This window comes from Pogoniulus pusillus, chromosome 4 (assembly GCF_015220805.1).
Source record: "Pogoniulus pusillus isolate bPogPus1 chromosome 4, bPogPus1.pri, whole genome shotgun sequence".
NCBI classification, from domain to species: Eukaryota; Metazoa; Chordata; class Aves; order Piciformes; family Lybiidae; genus Pogoniulus; species Pogoniulus pusillus.
The window spans coordinates 36,388,806-36,404,833 of NC_087267.1; the positions used below are offsets into that span (position 1 = coordinate 36,388,806).

At 40.6% G+C, this 16,028-nt stretch overlaps 1 protein-coding gene across 8 annotated transcripts in view; it reads right to left on the bottom strand.

Moving 5' to 3' along the window:
• The window catches only part of PCLO (piccolo presynaptic cytomatrix protein), a 385,933-nt gene that overhangs the window by 82,162 nt on the left and 287,743 nt on the right, over positions 1-16,028 (bottom strand). For 5 of the 8 annotated variants that reach the window (XM_064142576.1, XM_064142578.1, XM_064142577.1 and 2 more), the window contains exons 11-13: positions 3,764-3,872; positions 3,086-3,153; positions 341-552 (exon numbers count right to left, since the gene is read on the bottom strand). In XM_064142576.1, the coding sequence (XP_063998646.1) occupies positions 341-552; positions 3,086-3,153; positions 3,764-3,872 (389 nt within the window). Of the gene's footprint in view, positions 1-340; positions 553-3,085; positions 3,154-3,763; positions 3,873-16,028 lie in introns of those variants that run through there. The other 3 variants (XM_064142575.1, XM_064142582.1, XM_064142581.1) reach the window with 3 other exon arrangements.

Sequence of the window (16,028 nt, forward strand, 5' to 3'; positions counted from 1 at the left end):
AAGAGACATTATGGTCTTGGTAGTATCAGTTTCTTCTGTGGAACAGAAGAAACAATGCCAAAAAAAAGTGAAATGGACAAATATTTTGCTTTAAAAAAGTAACATTATGTTTGAGAAATGTTTTCAGAGAGGGACCAACCCTTTGTGACCTTGGATAAACCACATAATCTTTCCTTGTGTCCAAATTTTGTATCTTAATAATAATACTCATAACTGTCCAAAAAAAAAAAAAAGAATTCATCAGTGTGTCCTGTTTTTTATTGGTACACTAAAGAAGACAAATAGGAAGTTTCTTCTTGTTCTCAAAATATTACTGCTACATAACTGAGAAGTTTCTTACCTTACTGCTGTGCCGCTTTTTGCTCACTGAGGGAGAACCCGGCTGACCAGGGCTGGGAACAGAGCTAGAGGTGGCAGAAGTGGTTCCAGAATGAACATGAGATCCCTTTTCCACTCCTGAGCAAGCAACCAGAGGTGACTGCTGTAGAGAAACCTTCTGGAGCTCTGCAGCCAGCTGCTTGGGATCAACCCCTGGGGACTTCGCTTTATCTACTGAATTAAAGAGAACTTTGTATTGATAATTGCTATCAGATTCAAATCCATCTTGCCATGGTACAGGGGAAAGACAGTGGTCTCTACAAATTTTCATGTCATTTGCTTGTATACTTTGAAGATAGAAAAGGCAGCATATTAAAAAATAGACATCTCCCCCACAACATCAATATCCTAATTCCAATCTTTCTATGCAACACTGTCAATTTGTGTTACTCAACTCACAAGTCCTCTGAGAAGCTTATTCTCTACAAGAAAAATAGGTCTTGCTGATCATGTTGAGTCATGCAGGAGCCAATTACAGTATTAAAGACTGTTAGCCTGTGCTAAGTTGCACTGTTTGGAGCTGGGCCAGTTTCTTAATTATCTGAGCTATGCTGCAGCAAGGCTTAATCCCAACTTTTTAATTTTTTTTTAATAGTCAATACAACTGAATTCTGCTCCTGAGATAATTTATATCAAAATAGAGAGAAAAAGAGCTCAAAACTTTAACACTGCAAATTAATCACAACTATGTAACACATCTTCACTGCTGCCCTTTGAAGACAGCAGTCTCCACTTTATAGAGAAATTCAGTCAATCAAATTTCATATATGCCTTAAACTGCAGAGTTAAAAGACTACAAGGCTCAGCTTGCTTCCCAGGTTCTCAGAAGTGTGAGAGATTTAAGGCAATGCATTGGTCTTGTCCTGCCTGCTAGACTGCATTTGTTTTTCTTTCTATAAGGAACGGTGATTTTTTCTTTCCAATGCACAAGTGGTTCGCCCAATCTCAGAGGTCATGGCAGGGAAGACTTGGCTTGGCAGCCAAAAGGGACTCTACAGAGTTATTCCCACTCAGAAACCATTAGAAGATTGGGAAGAAACATGTCTGCAAGAATGGGGGAATTTACTTTAATTCTCACTTTGAGTTTTCACTTTTAATAATAAGCTTTGGCAATACTGGCTGCTATGGTTTCAAAGTCCTACTTCACTGCCTACAAATGCCTTCAGTGAGCAGATAAAACACATCAAGAAAAAATTGTGGGTATCTATGCCTCAAAGTTCTGTCAGACTCAGTGTCCACTTTCAATTAATTCCAATAACATCCACTTTCAACAAAAGGTAGCTTGATGGTAAGTATATTAATAGATGGGAAGAGTTATTTAGTCAGAAAATGGTGTTGCCTGTGTACAGGTTGCTGAAAGGGCAGCCACAAAGCTATAGAACTTAGAATGGACCAGTGAAACGCTGAGTGAAACAGCCTGCATTGAGATTGCTGAAGGGCTGCTTTACTAGCAGGATTGTGGATGTTAGGTCAAAGTTAGATTAGCTACAACTAATACCATGACTGGACCCTCCAGTCCTGGTACAGACTGAACAGAAGGGAATCTCTCAAAAGCACTACCATCTTAGAAGTCACATGAAAATAACTTCACACAAACTACTTTTTACTGCGTCACTGTATCCTAGTAAATAGTGAATTATCACCACTAATAACAGGCCACAAGCCTTGTACTAAGCTAACACAGGCCTTAGGACTTGTGTGTTATTTGGACTAGATCCAGTTTGCTCAGAGCTTCTTTTTAGCTTGTCTGGCTGCAACAGCAATTGCCTAATGACTTTAATTTGTCTGAGTTATATTTCAGCTTTCATGATTGCATGGTATAATGCCCATTCTTAATAATTCCCATATATAAAGGCACAACAGTAATTGCAGTGTGCAGATTGAGCTATTTCTGACTCCAGATTAATAATGCATCTTGCAGGAGCACAGGCCTGGGCTGACAACAGAGTGCTGCAAGGTTTGGGCACAGGACGATAGCTGAGGCTCCAGGGATACCAGCAACTTGCTAGTCAGTTACTGGCACTGATGCAAGTTCAGGAGCTGGACAGAATAAATTTCAGGGGCTACAGAAGATAAAAATAATATATCTCATATGTACACATGGAGTGCACAGTATCCAGTCAAGTCATACACAATGCAGAGCTCTTGACTGATGACAAAAGCACAAGGCATGACAGAAAACATGAAAAAGAGGCCCCAAGCAGATCCTGAAGCAAAGAGGAGGGAATAAAAACTATCATTCCACCTCCCAGCAAGGAGTCGAAAGTTTTCACCACAAACATCACAATCTACCAGCAAATTCCTCTGGACACTGTCAGCTTGGGCTGTGGTCCTGGAGTGACAGCTCTGCCCACAGGGCACAAAGAAGCTGCCCAAGGGGACCACTATGCCACAATTTTCTGTGGTACACAGAGAGGAAGGAGTAGCTGAGGGGAGGTTTTCCCTGGGCAACAAGTAATCGCTGCTATATTGTTACTGAGATTTCCTTTGCACTAGTAAGATAGTGTATGATTGTGTCAGTTTGGATCAAAAGGATCCAACAACAACAACAAATGCTTGATTTTATTTTTTTCTGTAAGCTGTGGTCCCCTTTCTGCCCATGGGATGTAAGACCTGATGTTATAATGTTAATACCCTTGTTTATATCATGTCTAATTTTCAGCTGCTATCCAGTCCCACAATATCAAAGCAATAACTAGTTGCTCACCTGCCTTTACTGGCTCATGCAGCTCCAGATGCTGGGGATTCTCAGAGTCTGAGAGCATGTTTAGGTCCCTAAAGAAAGCAATGAGAAGCCTGAGACAAAAGAAACTCTTCCCTCATACTTTTGTTATTGTATTAAGTAGATAAATGAATAGTGGTTCATGACAGAAAGCAGCTCCCAAGCATGGCCCCTTCTTAGCTGATATATGTTTGCAATGCTGTTAAAGAGCTGAGGAGAAAAGGTTCTTTTAAGGTGAAATCTTTAATGGATTGAATGCCACTTTATATGTTCCTCATGATGCTTAAATGGCATTCATCTAAAAGAGATTTCAGTAAAGGTCAAGTTAGTGCTAAATTACCACCTTTTTCTAACCCCAGTAAATTCAAGGAATTGTATGTGTACCAATAAGAGGAGATTGTAGCCTGACAATGGATATATCATTGTTTATAGAAACATAATTACTAACATCTGACTCAGCTTCTCTTTCCTTATGATTTTAGAAAGAATAAAAGAACAAACAGGCCTCCCACGCTCAGAGTGATCTCTTGCAAGTTATTACATCCATGCTTTGTGCTAGCAAAGGTTCCACCTTAACAACTTTAATTATTCTTTAAAAAATGAAAAAAGAAAGCCATGAAAAGCCAAAAAAATATGGAAACAGAAAGATGGGGAAAAACTCACAGTCTTACACATATTTCTGCTTCCCCATTCTGCTGAATAATAATGCTCTGGACTTCTTCATAAGTTTTCCCAGTCAAGGGGATTCCATTCCATTCCAGCACCTGCATTCCTAAGAAGGCAAAACAGCATGAGGTCAAGTACCCAGATTTTGCCAAAGGCATCAGATTGACTGCTTTGATAAGAAGATTTGTTGTGACATTAGTGAATAGTGTTTAAATGGCACAACACTTCAGCAAAGCCTTTTCAATTCACACAAATTAGACTGAGAATTGTCCCATCGCCTTTAATTTACCTGCTGAAACACATCAGGTGATTAATTCCTTTCTGATTCACTCTAAACATGCACTCTCCACAATCTACATGATACTGGAAAACTTTTGCAGTATCACACACATGCACATGTACCAAGAGTGCAAGAAATCCAAACATTTAATATATTAGCTATCTCCTTGCCAGCCATGGTCTTGGAAGACAGCTGTTCCTTACAGTGGCACATTACTGTTAAGAAGCTGAGCCTCAAAATGGGGCTAAATTTGTGAATGTGATTTGGTAATTCAAATACACTTTTTCTACTTTCTCACTTCAGAAAATCCAACAGGATGAAAGCAAACTGGGACAACTGATTTAGAATTAAAAATAGACCTCTGCATTTCAGCATGAAAATATTCAGGTTTAATTCTTTTCTTCCATATCTTTTCTCATCCAAAAAAAAAAAAGACAAAACAGATTAACATAATTCATTGTGGGACATAGGAACAAAGCTGTGATAAACAGGCTGAAAAGTAAACAGGCTTTTCTAATCTATTGTGTCTTCCAAGTACCCCACAGCTAAGCCAGCAGACTCTGTACGAAGCAAGGTATCACTATGGGGAAGTTTTATGCTTTGTATTTACAGAGTCAATCCCTGTACAAATTATATAATGTGCATTGAGATAAGATGAGAAATCTTGTGGTTACAGTAAAATGTTTACAAAAAGCAAACTGTAGATTCACATCTGGGAGTTACAACTCAGGTTCTGAGAGATGCATCCATATTTTGAAATAGATAGTCACAAGGATGACTCAAAAAAAAAAAAAGAACTTTAATGATTCTATGATTCTTAGTAACATACAAATATCAGAACTCAAGCCTCAGGCTCTAAAGGGGAAAAAAAGATTACTTAATGGGATAAGATACTGAATTATTAACAGTCCGCTAAAAGCAATGTATTATAAACCATATGAAAACTGCACCACTCACACAGCAAGGAAAACCACAAGTGTGTACCACTTACACAGACGAAACCAAGTCTTCACCTGGATCACATTTTTATTTCAAAATCCTGTGCTATTGCATATAACAAATGAGAAAAATAATGAAGTGAAACTCATAGGAAAAAAGAAACAAATTTACTAAATTAATATAATGAGACAGGTTCATGGAATAAAGCGCAGGTGAAATGATTCAACAACGAAAGAATATGAGAAATAAACACTAACTTTATTTTTTTTCCATAGGATTCTATGAATTATGATTTGAAATATCAAGTTTGCTTATAACTTTTCTTACTAAGAATTTATAATTTTGTTTGCAGCAGTTTACAGAAATGCAGACTGTGCAGAATGACTGAAAAGTGATGCTCCAGAGACAGTAGTTAGCTGCTTCCTGCCAAAATAGATTTGTCTTCTCCTAAATTTTAGCCCATTTCATTTGTCAGCCATCAATCAAAAGCATGATCTTTCTTTTGCTTGTTAGAGCAGTGTGATGCTTTGGGATTTACTTGCTCGTCCACACTTATGATCTAGTTTCAAGCTCAGTTCTTCTAGAATAAAGCAGCAGTAATTATGATTAAATGTGGCTCCCTCTGATTTTTGTGCCATACAAACACAACAACATGCAATCCTTAGAAAGCTTCTAGAAAGGATAGAACTGAAGTTATTTTTGCTTCACTATCAATGTGTACCTTCATAATGTTACTGTGGAATAGGATGCTGAGTATGACAGGATGAACTTCTTGAGTAAGCCAAGCCAAGCCACTCCTTCTATGGCCTGGCAACAAGCAAGGATAAAACTGTACAACTTTAGGTATTTGAGAAAGTGGTTAACATGCTTTTGCTGGCAAATGCAGGTTCATGAGAGAATTTACCAAGGGAACAGTAAGGCTTTCGTCAGTGACTTCCTTCAATTTAAAAGACCACGGAGAGCCTATCTGAGCAGCACTGCAGTGCTGGGATTTGGAAATCAAATGAGAGTTGCACTGGTTAGTGCAATGGCATCGTAGTCACTCACTTGGCCAGTAAGGTCAAGCACGTGTGAACAAAGCAGCAAACAGAAAGGAAATTGAATCTCAACACCTTTGTCTCACACTGAGATACATTTAATCTGTCAGCAATAGAGGTATTTTCCTATTATTGGCACCTTATGGATTCACAAATGTTTAAAATCAAAGCAATTGAAATTACTTAATTGATCTGACTGACAGCCTTTGCAAAAAGGTTCAAGGCAAGAAGCTGATTTCTCTTTTCTTGGGAAGTAACTGTTAAACACCTTTTGCTGAAAAAAATAATAATAGTGGTACAAGGAACATCTTTAGAAGGAACAGGAGGCTGATAAAAAACTAGAGAGATCAAAAAGTACTGAGAACTCACAGGGGACTGGGAATTAAAAGAAAAAAAGTTTTTTTGGTCTAAAAAACTAATTAGATTCTCTAACTGCTCCTTCATAATATGTCATTTGCATCTCCCAGTTTTTGTACGCTTCAAATCACCAGTTTAGTAGATGGAAGACAAGAAAACTTACATTGCTCCATGGTGTGATGGTTTGGGTGTTCCCCACCCCCCCACACTTTAGAGAGTACCCAGACTAGACTCAGCTGGATCTGGAAATATGAATGAAGCTTATATTTACAGCTAGCACAATATACAAGCAGATATTTACAGTATATGCAGTTATATACAGAAATATACAAGGTAAGAGATAATACAGAAACACAACTCCCCCTCCAGAAGCCTGAGTCCCCAGGAGGGGCTCTCAACCACCCCTGCACTTTCCTCGTGTCCCTCTCAACCTCACCCCAGTCCCAAGGAAGAACAGAGGTTCAGCCAAGAGGTTAAGAAGCAAAGATGACTGGAGGGTGTGTTAGAGAGATGCAGCTCAGTCAGCAGCCCAAGCCAGAGTGAGAGAAAATGGCGAGAGTGTTATCTGATGTTTTCATTTCTTGTTCAGCAAGACTCTGAGGGAAAGTAGACAGCACCATTGTTTTCCTTTCACAGCCTATGATCTAGTTGTTCTCACCAAAACATTCTAGCTAGCTTCAAACTAGCACACACGGCATCTCTGATGACTGAGGGAAAAACTAGCAATTGTCTTGACAATCACATCCATAATTTCTCCCAGCATATTATTATTATTATTATTTTATTGTGATGGCTACATCCTGTGTTGGTGGTGAGCAACAACTGGTTTTTAGAAATGTCAGCTCCCACAATCAGCAGATCAGCATTACACATCAAGACGTCCTCCCCATTCCACTTAGTGTGTTGACATATGTTATTTATTCAATCTTTTTGGTAGCTGCTTTATGGTGACACTCAGTACCTGGAACCAGAAGTAGTTTATAGTTTTCTGCTGATTAGAAAATTATCCCAGAGAGGCAACATCATACATTTGTAACTGCCATGGAGATATCCACATTTATCTAGACTAATAGCATCCTTTCCCTTAAAAAGGCATGCTACAGTTCTATTGCACTGAAAGAGAGAAGGAAGCCTGTTGTGCTCATATATTCCTCCACACGCATCTATAACTGGGCACAGTTGGAGACTAACAGAATTTAAGTGCACCTTTCCTCTGACACAATATAACAACTGTACTCTGTTTTATAAGTACCAAATAAATACCTTAAAATCTCCTATATTTAGAAGCGTTTCTACTCTCAGTGCTTAAACTAAGAGCTTGCTCCTGCAGGGAGGGGGTGTGCTTATGCCTCAGAATGGGAAAGGAGCCACATTTCACCAAAACCATCACGGGAAAGTTGTAGAATGACTTTGGTTGGAAGGGACCTTAGAGATCATCTAACTCTGGTGCCCCCTGCTATGGGTAGGGATGTCTCTCAATGAGATCCAGCTGCTGAAAAGTGCCTCTTCAGCCTTCCTGTACAATGCCTTCTGGTATTGGAAGGCAGCTCTAATGTCCCTCTGGAGTCTTTTCTTCTTCAAGCTGAACAACCCCAGCTCCCTTGCCCTATCCTCATATACCAGAGATCTTCCAGCCCTTGGATCATCTTTGTGACCCTCCTCTGGACTCACTCCAACATCTCTGTGTCCTTCTTATGATGGAGGCACTGTAACTGGACATGTTGTTCATAGAGGGGTCTCACAAGAGTAAAGGGGAAGAATAACCTCTTGACATGTGGACTTTTGTTGTATTGCATTAAACTAGCACACTTAACACTTCATGCAACTTAGTGCTGTTCAAGACTACTGAGTTCTCTTTAGCAACTGGCAAGGTGTTAACATTTATTACTTTTGTTCAGGCAGAAATAGGCCAATTATCTGTTAACTAACAACAATAAAACCTGCAAAGTGGCTCAATAATAGATAGATTTCTTTGCTTCATGAGGATATTGCAATACTTATACGTACGCTTAGGTGGCTGCTCTCAGGAAATATATGCTTCAGTTCACCACCTGGGTGATAAAGCTGTGTTGTTTAACAATGTCATTTAATCCCTACTGATTAAAACTCCTTATTGATTAAAAAAGTGTAAAACTCATTATAAAACATGCAGACAAAATAGGTCTTGGTCATAGAATTCCTGCCTGTCAATTGAAAGACACAATAAGTATCTCAGTTGTCACCCATCCTCCAGTCTTGTGCTAGCTTGAGGCTAATGGGAATATTTTAATGAGAAAAAAATAGATTATAGGCTGTGAAAAGGAAACAATGGTGATGTCTACTTCACTCATAGGTTTGCTGAGATGTATAAAAACAAGAACATATAGATAAGACAGTGTGAGTCTCTATCTGTCAGAGTCAGCATCTTTGGGCTTTGTTTTTTTCTTCCCTGGACTTCTCTTGTGTAACCCATCTAATCACAGTATCACAGTATCACAGTATCACAGTATCACCAAGGTTGGAAGAGACCTCACAGATCATCAAGTCCAACCCTTTACCACAGAGCTCAAGGCTAGACCATGGCACCAAGTGCCACGTCCAATCCTGCCTTGAACTGCCCCAGGGACGGCGACTCCACCACCTCCCCGGGCAGCCCATTCCAGTGTCCAATGACTCTCTCAGTGAAGAACTTTCTCCTCACCTCGAGCCGAAATTTCCCCTGGCGCAGCCTGAGGCTGTGTCCTCTCGTTCTGGTGCTGGCCACCTGAGAGAAGAGAGCAACCTCCTCCTGGCCACAACCACCCCTCAGGTAGCTGTAGACAGTAATAAGGTCACCCCTGAGCCTCCTCTTCTCCAGGCTAAACAATCCCAGCTCCCTCAGCCTCTCCTCGTAGGGCTGTGCTCAAGGCCTCTCACCAGCCTCTGTCGCCCTTCTCTGGACATGCTCAAGCATCTCAGTGTCCCTCCTAAACTGGGGGGCCCAGAACTGAACACAGTACTCAAGGTGTGGTCTAACCAGTGCAGAGTACAGGGGCAGAATGACCTCCCTGCTCCTGCTGACCACACCATTCCTGATGCAGGCCAGGATGCCACTGGCTCTCTTGGCCACCTGGGCACACTGCTGGCTCATGTTCAGGCGGGTATCAATCAGCACCCCCAGATCCCTCTCTGTCTGGCTGCTCTCCAGCCACTCCGACCCCAGCCTGTATCTCTGCATGGGGTTGTTGTGGCCAAAGTGCGGCACCCTGCACTTGGAGCTATTGAACCCCATCCCATTGGACTCTGCCCATCTGTCCAGGCGGTCAAGGTCCCGCTGCAGAGCCCTTCTGCCCTCCAACTCAGTCACCTCTGCCCCCAGCTTAGTGTCATCTGCAAACTTGCTGATGACTGACTCCATGAAATCACTCTGTTTCTAACCTCCTTTGCTGATCCTCACACTCACCTTGCATGTATGGCAAACTATGAGATAAGACAGAGGGGTGGAATGAAGGCAGAAGGGTGGTTGGGAGCCCCTCCTTTGGGATTTTGATTTCTGGGAGGGGTATTGTGTTTCTGTATTACTTTTAACTTGTATATTTCTGTATATAGCTGTAAATATTGTAATATTTTGTAAATATCTGCTTGTATATTGTGCTAAGCTGTGAATATAAAGCTTCATTCCTTAACTTCCAGCATATTCCATGTAAATTCATAGGGGGGGGAGGTAACTCCCAAATTATCACAAGTCTTTTCCACATTTTCTGGCCTCTTTAGGCTAATCTCTAAGACATGAGCTGGCTGCATGGTTCAAGTTGAAGTGGAAAGGAATCTGAAAGTCATCAAAGGATTTTATTTCTCTGAAAATGCATCCAAATTTAGTTGTTTCAAATACAGAAATACCAATCTGTGCCACTGAATCAAATTTTAGTCCCACCTGTACTCAGTACTCAATTTGCCATTGGAATGGGCTGCCCAGGGAGGTGGTGGAGTCACTGTCCCTGGAGGTCTTCAAGAAAAGACTAGATGAGGCACTTAGTGCCATGGTCTAGTTGATTGTTTAGGGCTGGGTGATAAGTTGGACTGGATGATGTTGGAAGTCTCTTCCAACCTGTTTGATTCTATGATTCTATGTAATACAGTGCACACTACTACAAAGTTAACCTTAGCCACTTTGCATACACTTCTATACTGTGGTCTCCTATTCAATGTACTCAAGGGGATTGAGAAGTGGTCATATTGTTCTTTGCTGTTTCATTAAGCATTTGTAATTCTAAAACCAAATCAGACTACATATGTATAAAAAATATGATTCTTCCATATTTTGGCATCTCAGATATGCACTCCTACTGGAATTGAGAAAGTTCTAAACATTGCAACACTAGAGTAGAACCTCTGGCTTTGGTTACACCCCAGTTATACACACAGATTGCTGCAGTTTATTCACTGCTTCTTCCTAGTCTGTCTTGTTTATTCTTATGCAAAATAAGCATGCCACTTTGAATTGTATTTTTCACTGGTCTGATGCTCACAGAGGAAAAGAAAATTGGACTTTCTAGGCCAGCAGCCTACAATAACTAGAATGTGAACGTTATTATCTTTCCATTTCACATTGCTTTGAAATCTCAGAAAGTGCCAGAAAAGTTAAATGTGCACTCAAAGCAAGGAGAAACAATATCAACTTGCAGTGTGACATTCCACACTAAATTACTTTATGGTCTGTTTTCTCCAGTTAGCTGTCTTTTATTTTAAAAACCTTTCTGGGCTAAAAATAGGTTGATGAAAGTCAATGTGTTAACACACTTTTCTTGTACTGCTGCGTATGAATCACACCAAAAACTCATTATTTTTTGTAGACACTTTAACTTCCTCTTCCATTCATCATTTGTGCTCAGGTTGAATATTTTCTATTGTTACAATAATTATTATATAGACTAAGCAGTTCTTAAAAATAGATATGTTGTTCATCAAACAGAAGTTTGATGCATCATTGCTTCTATGCTTCTAGTACGAAATGGCATCTGTGAAAGTACAGACACTTTATATTTGGGGTATACTTGCCATTTACAGGCAGCTATACACCACATCAGTGATTGGTATAAGCTGCAGTTATCAGCACAATACTAGACAGTTCTCTAATATAGTCTGCCTTTGGATATAGTACCACACAATTCTGTGGATTGCCCTTCAGTTTGAACTGTGGTAGTGCAACAAATGATGATCAGGATGTAATTGTATGACTTGAATTGAAGCTCTGAGTTAAGTGAAGTTTAGTTGCTGTTCATGAAAATAACTGTTCTATAAATGATAAATTGTAGTGCTTTCACCATGACTCTGTCCTCATTCTATTACATTATTCTCAAACATTCTATTACATTAGAGATACAGACAGGTGAAATGCTGAAAAAAAAATGCTGTGGTGAGCTGTTGTTATTCAGTGTTTCAGAAAAACAAATACTTAAAAAAATACAGCATTCATTGAAGCTATAGAGCAAAGTGTATTTATTTGGCTTTCAGTAATATCCTATGGAATATCAGAATAGTTCTGGGCCCCTCAATTCAAGAAGGATGTTGAGGTGCTGGAACATGTCCAGAGAAGGGCAACGAAGCTGGTGAGAGGCCTGGAGCACAAATCCTATGAGGAGAGGCTGAGGGAGCTGGGGTTGTTTAGTCTGGAGAAGAGGAGGCTCAGGGGTGACCTCAATGATGTCTACAACTACCTGAAAGGGCATTGTAGCCAGGTGGGGGGTGGCCTCTTCTCCCAGGTAACCAGCAATAGAACAAGGGGACACAGTCTCAGGTTGTGCCAGGGTAGGTATAGGCTGGATATTAGGAAGAAGTTCTTCACAGAGAGAGTGATTGGCATTGTAATGGGCTGCCCAGGGAGGTGGTGGAGGCCCCGTCCCTGGGGGTCTTCAAGAAAAGACTGGATGAGGCACTTAGTGCCATGGTCTAGTTGATTGGATAGGGCTGGGTGCTAGGTTGGACTGGATGATCTTGGAGGTCTCTTCCAACCTGGTTGATTCTATGATTCTATGATTCTATGACTGAATAGGGCTGGGTGCTAGATTGGACTGGATCATCTTGGGGGACTCTTCCAACCTGGTTGATTCTATGATTCTATGAATAATTTCAACAGAGAGATGCACTTCCTCTAGTTCTAATTTAACTGAAAGTCTTGAACGTTCCATTATGGGGTTGTGTTCAAAAGAAAATCCACTTTTAAAAGCTGTTTGCTATGAATTCAGATTATTAAAGACAAAACACTTTACTTATATATATGGTAGAATGGAAAAATCTGTTTAATCCCAAGTCACCTAAAGATCAGTAAACCAACAGGCCATTATTTTCATGTCAGTTTAATGCCCTGCCTGCATTCTGCATTTGTGAATATTGATGTATTCAAAATTCATAATGCTCTGGCTGCATCCTATATTTGTGAATTTTGGTGTATTCAGAGTTCAGTGTGGGTTTTTTTCATTTCCATTTTCAAGGAAGAAAAAAAACCAAAACCAAATTATAGGTTATACAAATCCAGTTCCCTGAGTCCAGCTTCCATCTGCTACAACTGAGAATGGAGTGATATTTCACGTGTTCACAGATCACAGGATGTTAGGGGAGATCTTGAAGTCCAACTGTCCTGCTAGAGAATCTAGCACAGGTGGCACAGGAATGCATCCAGGCAGATCTGGAATGCCTGAAGAAAAGGAGCCTCCACAACCTCTTCAGGGAGCCTGGTCCAATGCTCAATCACCCTTACAGTAAAGAAGTTCATCCTCATGTTGAGGTGAAACTTCCTGTACTGTAGTTTACATTAATTGCTCCATGTCCTATCACAGGGCACAAGTAAGGAGAGGCTGTCCTTTCCTTCTTGACACCCAGACCTCATCTATGTATATACATTTGTTAGATCCCCTCAATCTCCTCCTCTTCAGACTGAAAAGCCCCAGGTATCTCAGGCTTTTCTCATAAGGCAGTGTTCCAGTCCCTTAATCATCCTTCTAGCCCTCCGTTGGACTCTCTCAAGCAGATCCTTGTCCCTCTTGAATTGCATGCAATATTCTAGGTGAGGCCTCACCAGGGCAGAGTATCACAGTATCACAGTATCACCAAGGTTGGAAGAGACCTCACAGATCATCAAGTCCAACCCTTTACCACAGAGCTCAAGGCTAGACCATGGCACCAAGTGCCACGTCCAATCCTGCCTTGAACAGCCCCAGGGACGGCGACTCCACCACCTCCCCAGGCAGCCCATCCCAGTGTCCAATGACTCTCTCAGGGAAGAACTTTCTCCTCACCTCAAGCCTAAATTTCCCCTGGCATAGCTTGAGGCTGTGTCCTCTCATTCTGGTGCTGGCCACCTGAGAGAAGAGAGCAACCTCCTCCTGGCCACAACCTCCCCTCAGGTAGTTGTAGACAGCAATAAGGTCACCCCAGTAGCGGAGAAGGAGAACCTCCCTCAATCTACTGGACACACTTTTCTTAATGGGTGTGAAATTGCCTTTTGGTGGGGCAAGAGGAACATGTCATGAGATGCACGTGTACAGTTTTTGTGGAAGTTAAGTGTGTGTCTGAAAAATCACTTTGTATTATTACTTAGTTTCTAGATTCAGTAAAAGTTACTACTGCAAACATGTCAAGCAAAATTCTGTTAGAAGCACTGTTCTGTTGTCAAAACAATTAAAACTCTCCCCACAACTCTTTATTTAGATTAAAACAAAAGTGACATAAGTTATTAGTGTTAAAATTTCCTCTTACTTTCAAATTGAAAAACACTCCCCCCACCCCCCCTACTTTTATGGTCTGTTCTCTACAGAGAACTACCCACACCTCATGTAGGAGGCAGCCCAATGGCTGCTGCTAAAATACTCATAGCCTCATTTTCCTTTTAACAATGTGAATCCCTGCCAAGATCAGGCTCAACAGAGTGGATCCAAGAGAGACAGCCTCTACAGTTCCAGTAGTGTTGGTGTCTATATGTCAATGGAGGATTTATAAATGACATTCCATTCTGTTTCCTATCTCTTCTCCATCACTTCTTTTTCTTCATCCAAAATATTTTCCATAAAGACCAGTCATTGTTGCTACATCAGAGAAACATCAAATACATAGCACTCTGCTGTATCTTAATTAGCACTCAAGTGACAAGAAAAACTGATTTAAGAGACCAAAAATTATCAATATTAGGGTCTTGGCTCCATCAAGCGTAGCTACTTAGTAGAAACCTTAAGACTAGTATGAATGAAACAAGGGTGAGAATTTACAGATGTAGGCCTCCCAGAAGCTATGATGAAGGAAGAAAAAGGAGATCCATGGCACATACCTTAGCAGGTCATCAAGTTCCCAACAAATTTGCATGTGATTCGCAGGAGCTTAGTTCAGGAGAGTGAAGACAGTCTTAAAAAGTCAGGGTAAAGCCACACTAACAAACAACTGACTAAACCAAAGTGCATCCTGACACCATAAACAAAGGCCAGAAGAGATCAAGACAAGGACAAGAAGAACAGAGAATAACAGCAGTATACTTTATAGTGACTCACAGGGATATGAGGGAGAGCAACAAAAGATACAACCATCAGCAGTTGCTAAAAGTGTGCTAAAGGCACCTTTAGGACCATTACATGGTTGTCAATCTAAGAAACCCAGAGAATAAGACCAGTCAATAGCCAGCATATCTTGCTCTCTGGACACAATGCCTGCATAAATTCATCCTCACGTGCAGGATAACACGGATTTGGGAATACAGATTTATCCAGAAAGCCCAACAGAGAAAGAACACTAATCCAAAAGAAAAGTTAGTCTTAACCGTGGAACCTCAACCTGCTTCCTCTTTGCTGCTTCCTGATCTGCACTCTTTTGGGAGTCTGCTCTTGCTTGATGAAGCTCTGGTCCTTAGCAATGTCTCCACTAAAGGACTAGAGTCTAATTCAGAAAATAATGACATTATTATTTGCTAGGAGTGAGCAAAGGCCATGGCTACACATTGGATGGTAACACTACCTAAGGTCATATACTAAAAAGAACAGAAAGCTTTTGTGACTCACAGTGAGCAAGCACCACTGTTTAAGTAAAAAGTCTTCTTAATGAGAATAACTGAAGACCTTAAAATATCACTCTGTCACATAGGATAGAGTGAGATCTGTACTTGACATGTTGTAATAGGAGTCACTCTGCCAGATAATCATCCTCTATACCCCAGGGATAACTTTACAGTTCTGACACTGTGTGATTATTAAAGTAGAAATTACTCACTATTACCTTATTTGTAGGAGTTATGTAACCTGAAAACTACAGCAACTGAATACAAAGTGCTGGCAGTGCTATGCAGTTCTCGTCACCTCTATGTATCTATTTCCCAATTGTATGATTCTCCTTTTAAGAAGAGTTTTGGCAACTTATGTTATTCATTGTTCTCTTGGAACAATATCATTATATTGCAAAAGAAAGTATATAAGTTAAAGAAGCGTTCCTCCTCTCATGGGTGAGAATGGAAAGCCGTTGTCAACAAGGCTTGAAGTACTCAAGTTTTTTGCCTCAGCTTTCACTGTCAATCCTGCTCCATCCTCCTCTGGAGTTGATAGACCACTAGATGAGAACCAGTGGGGTAAAGTCCCTCTCACTGTGAGGGAAGATCAAGTTCAGGACCACTTGAGGGACCTCAACGTACATAAATCTAAGACCTGATGCCATGCAT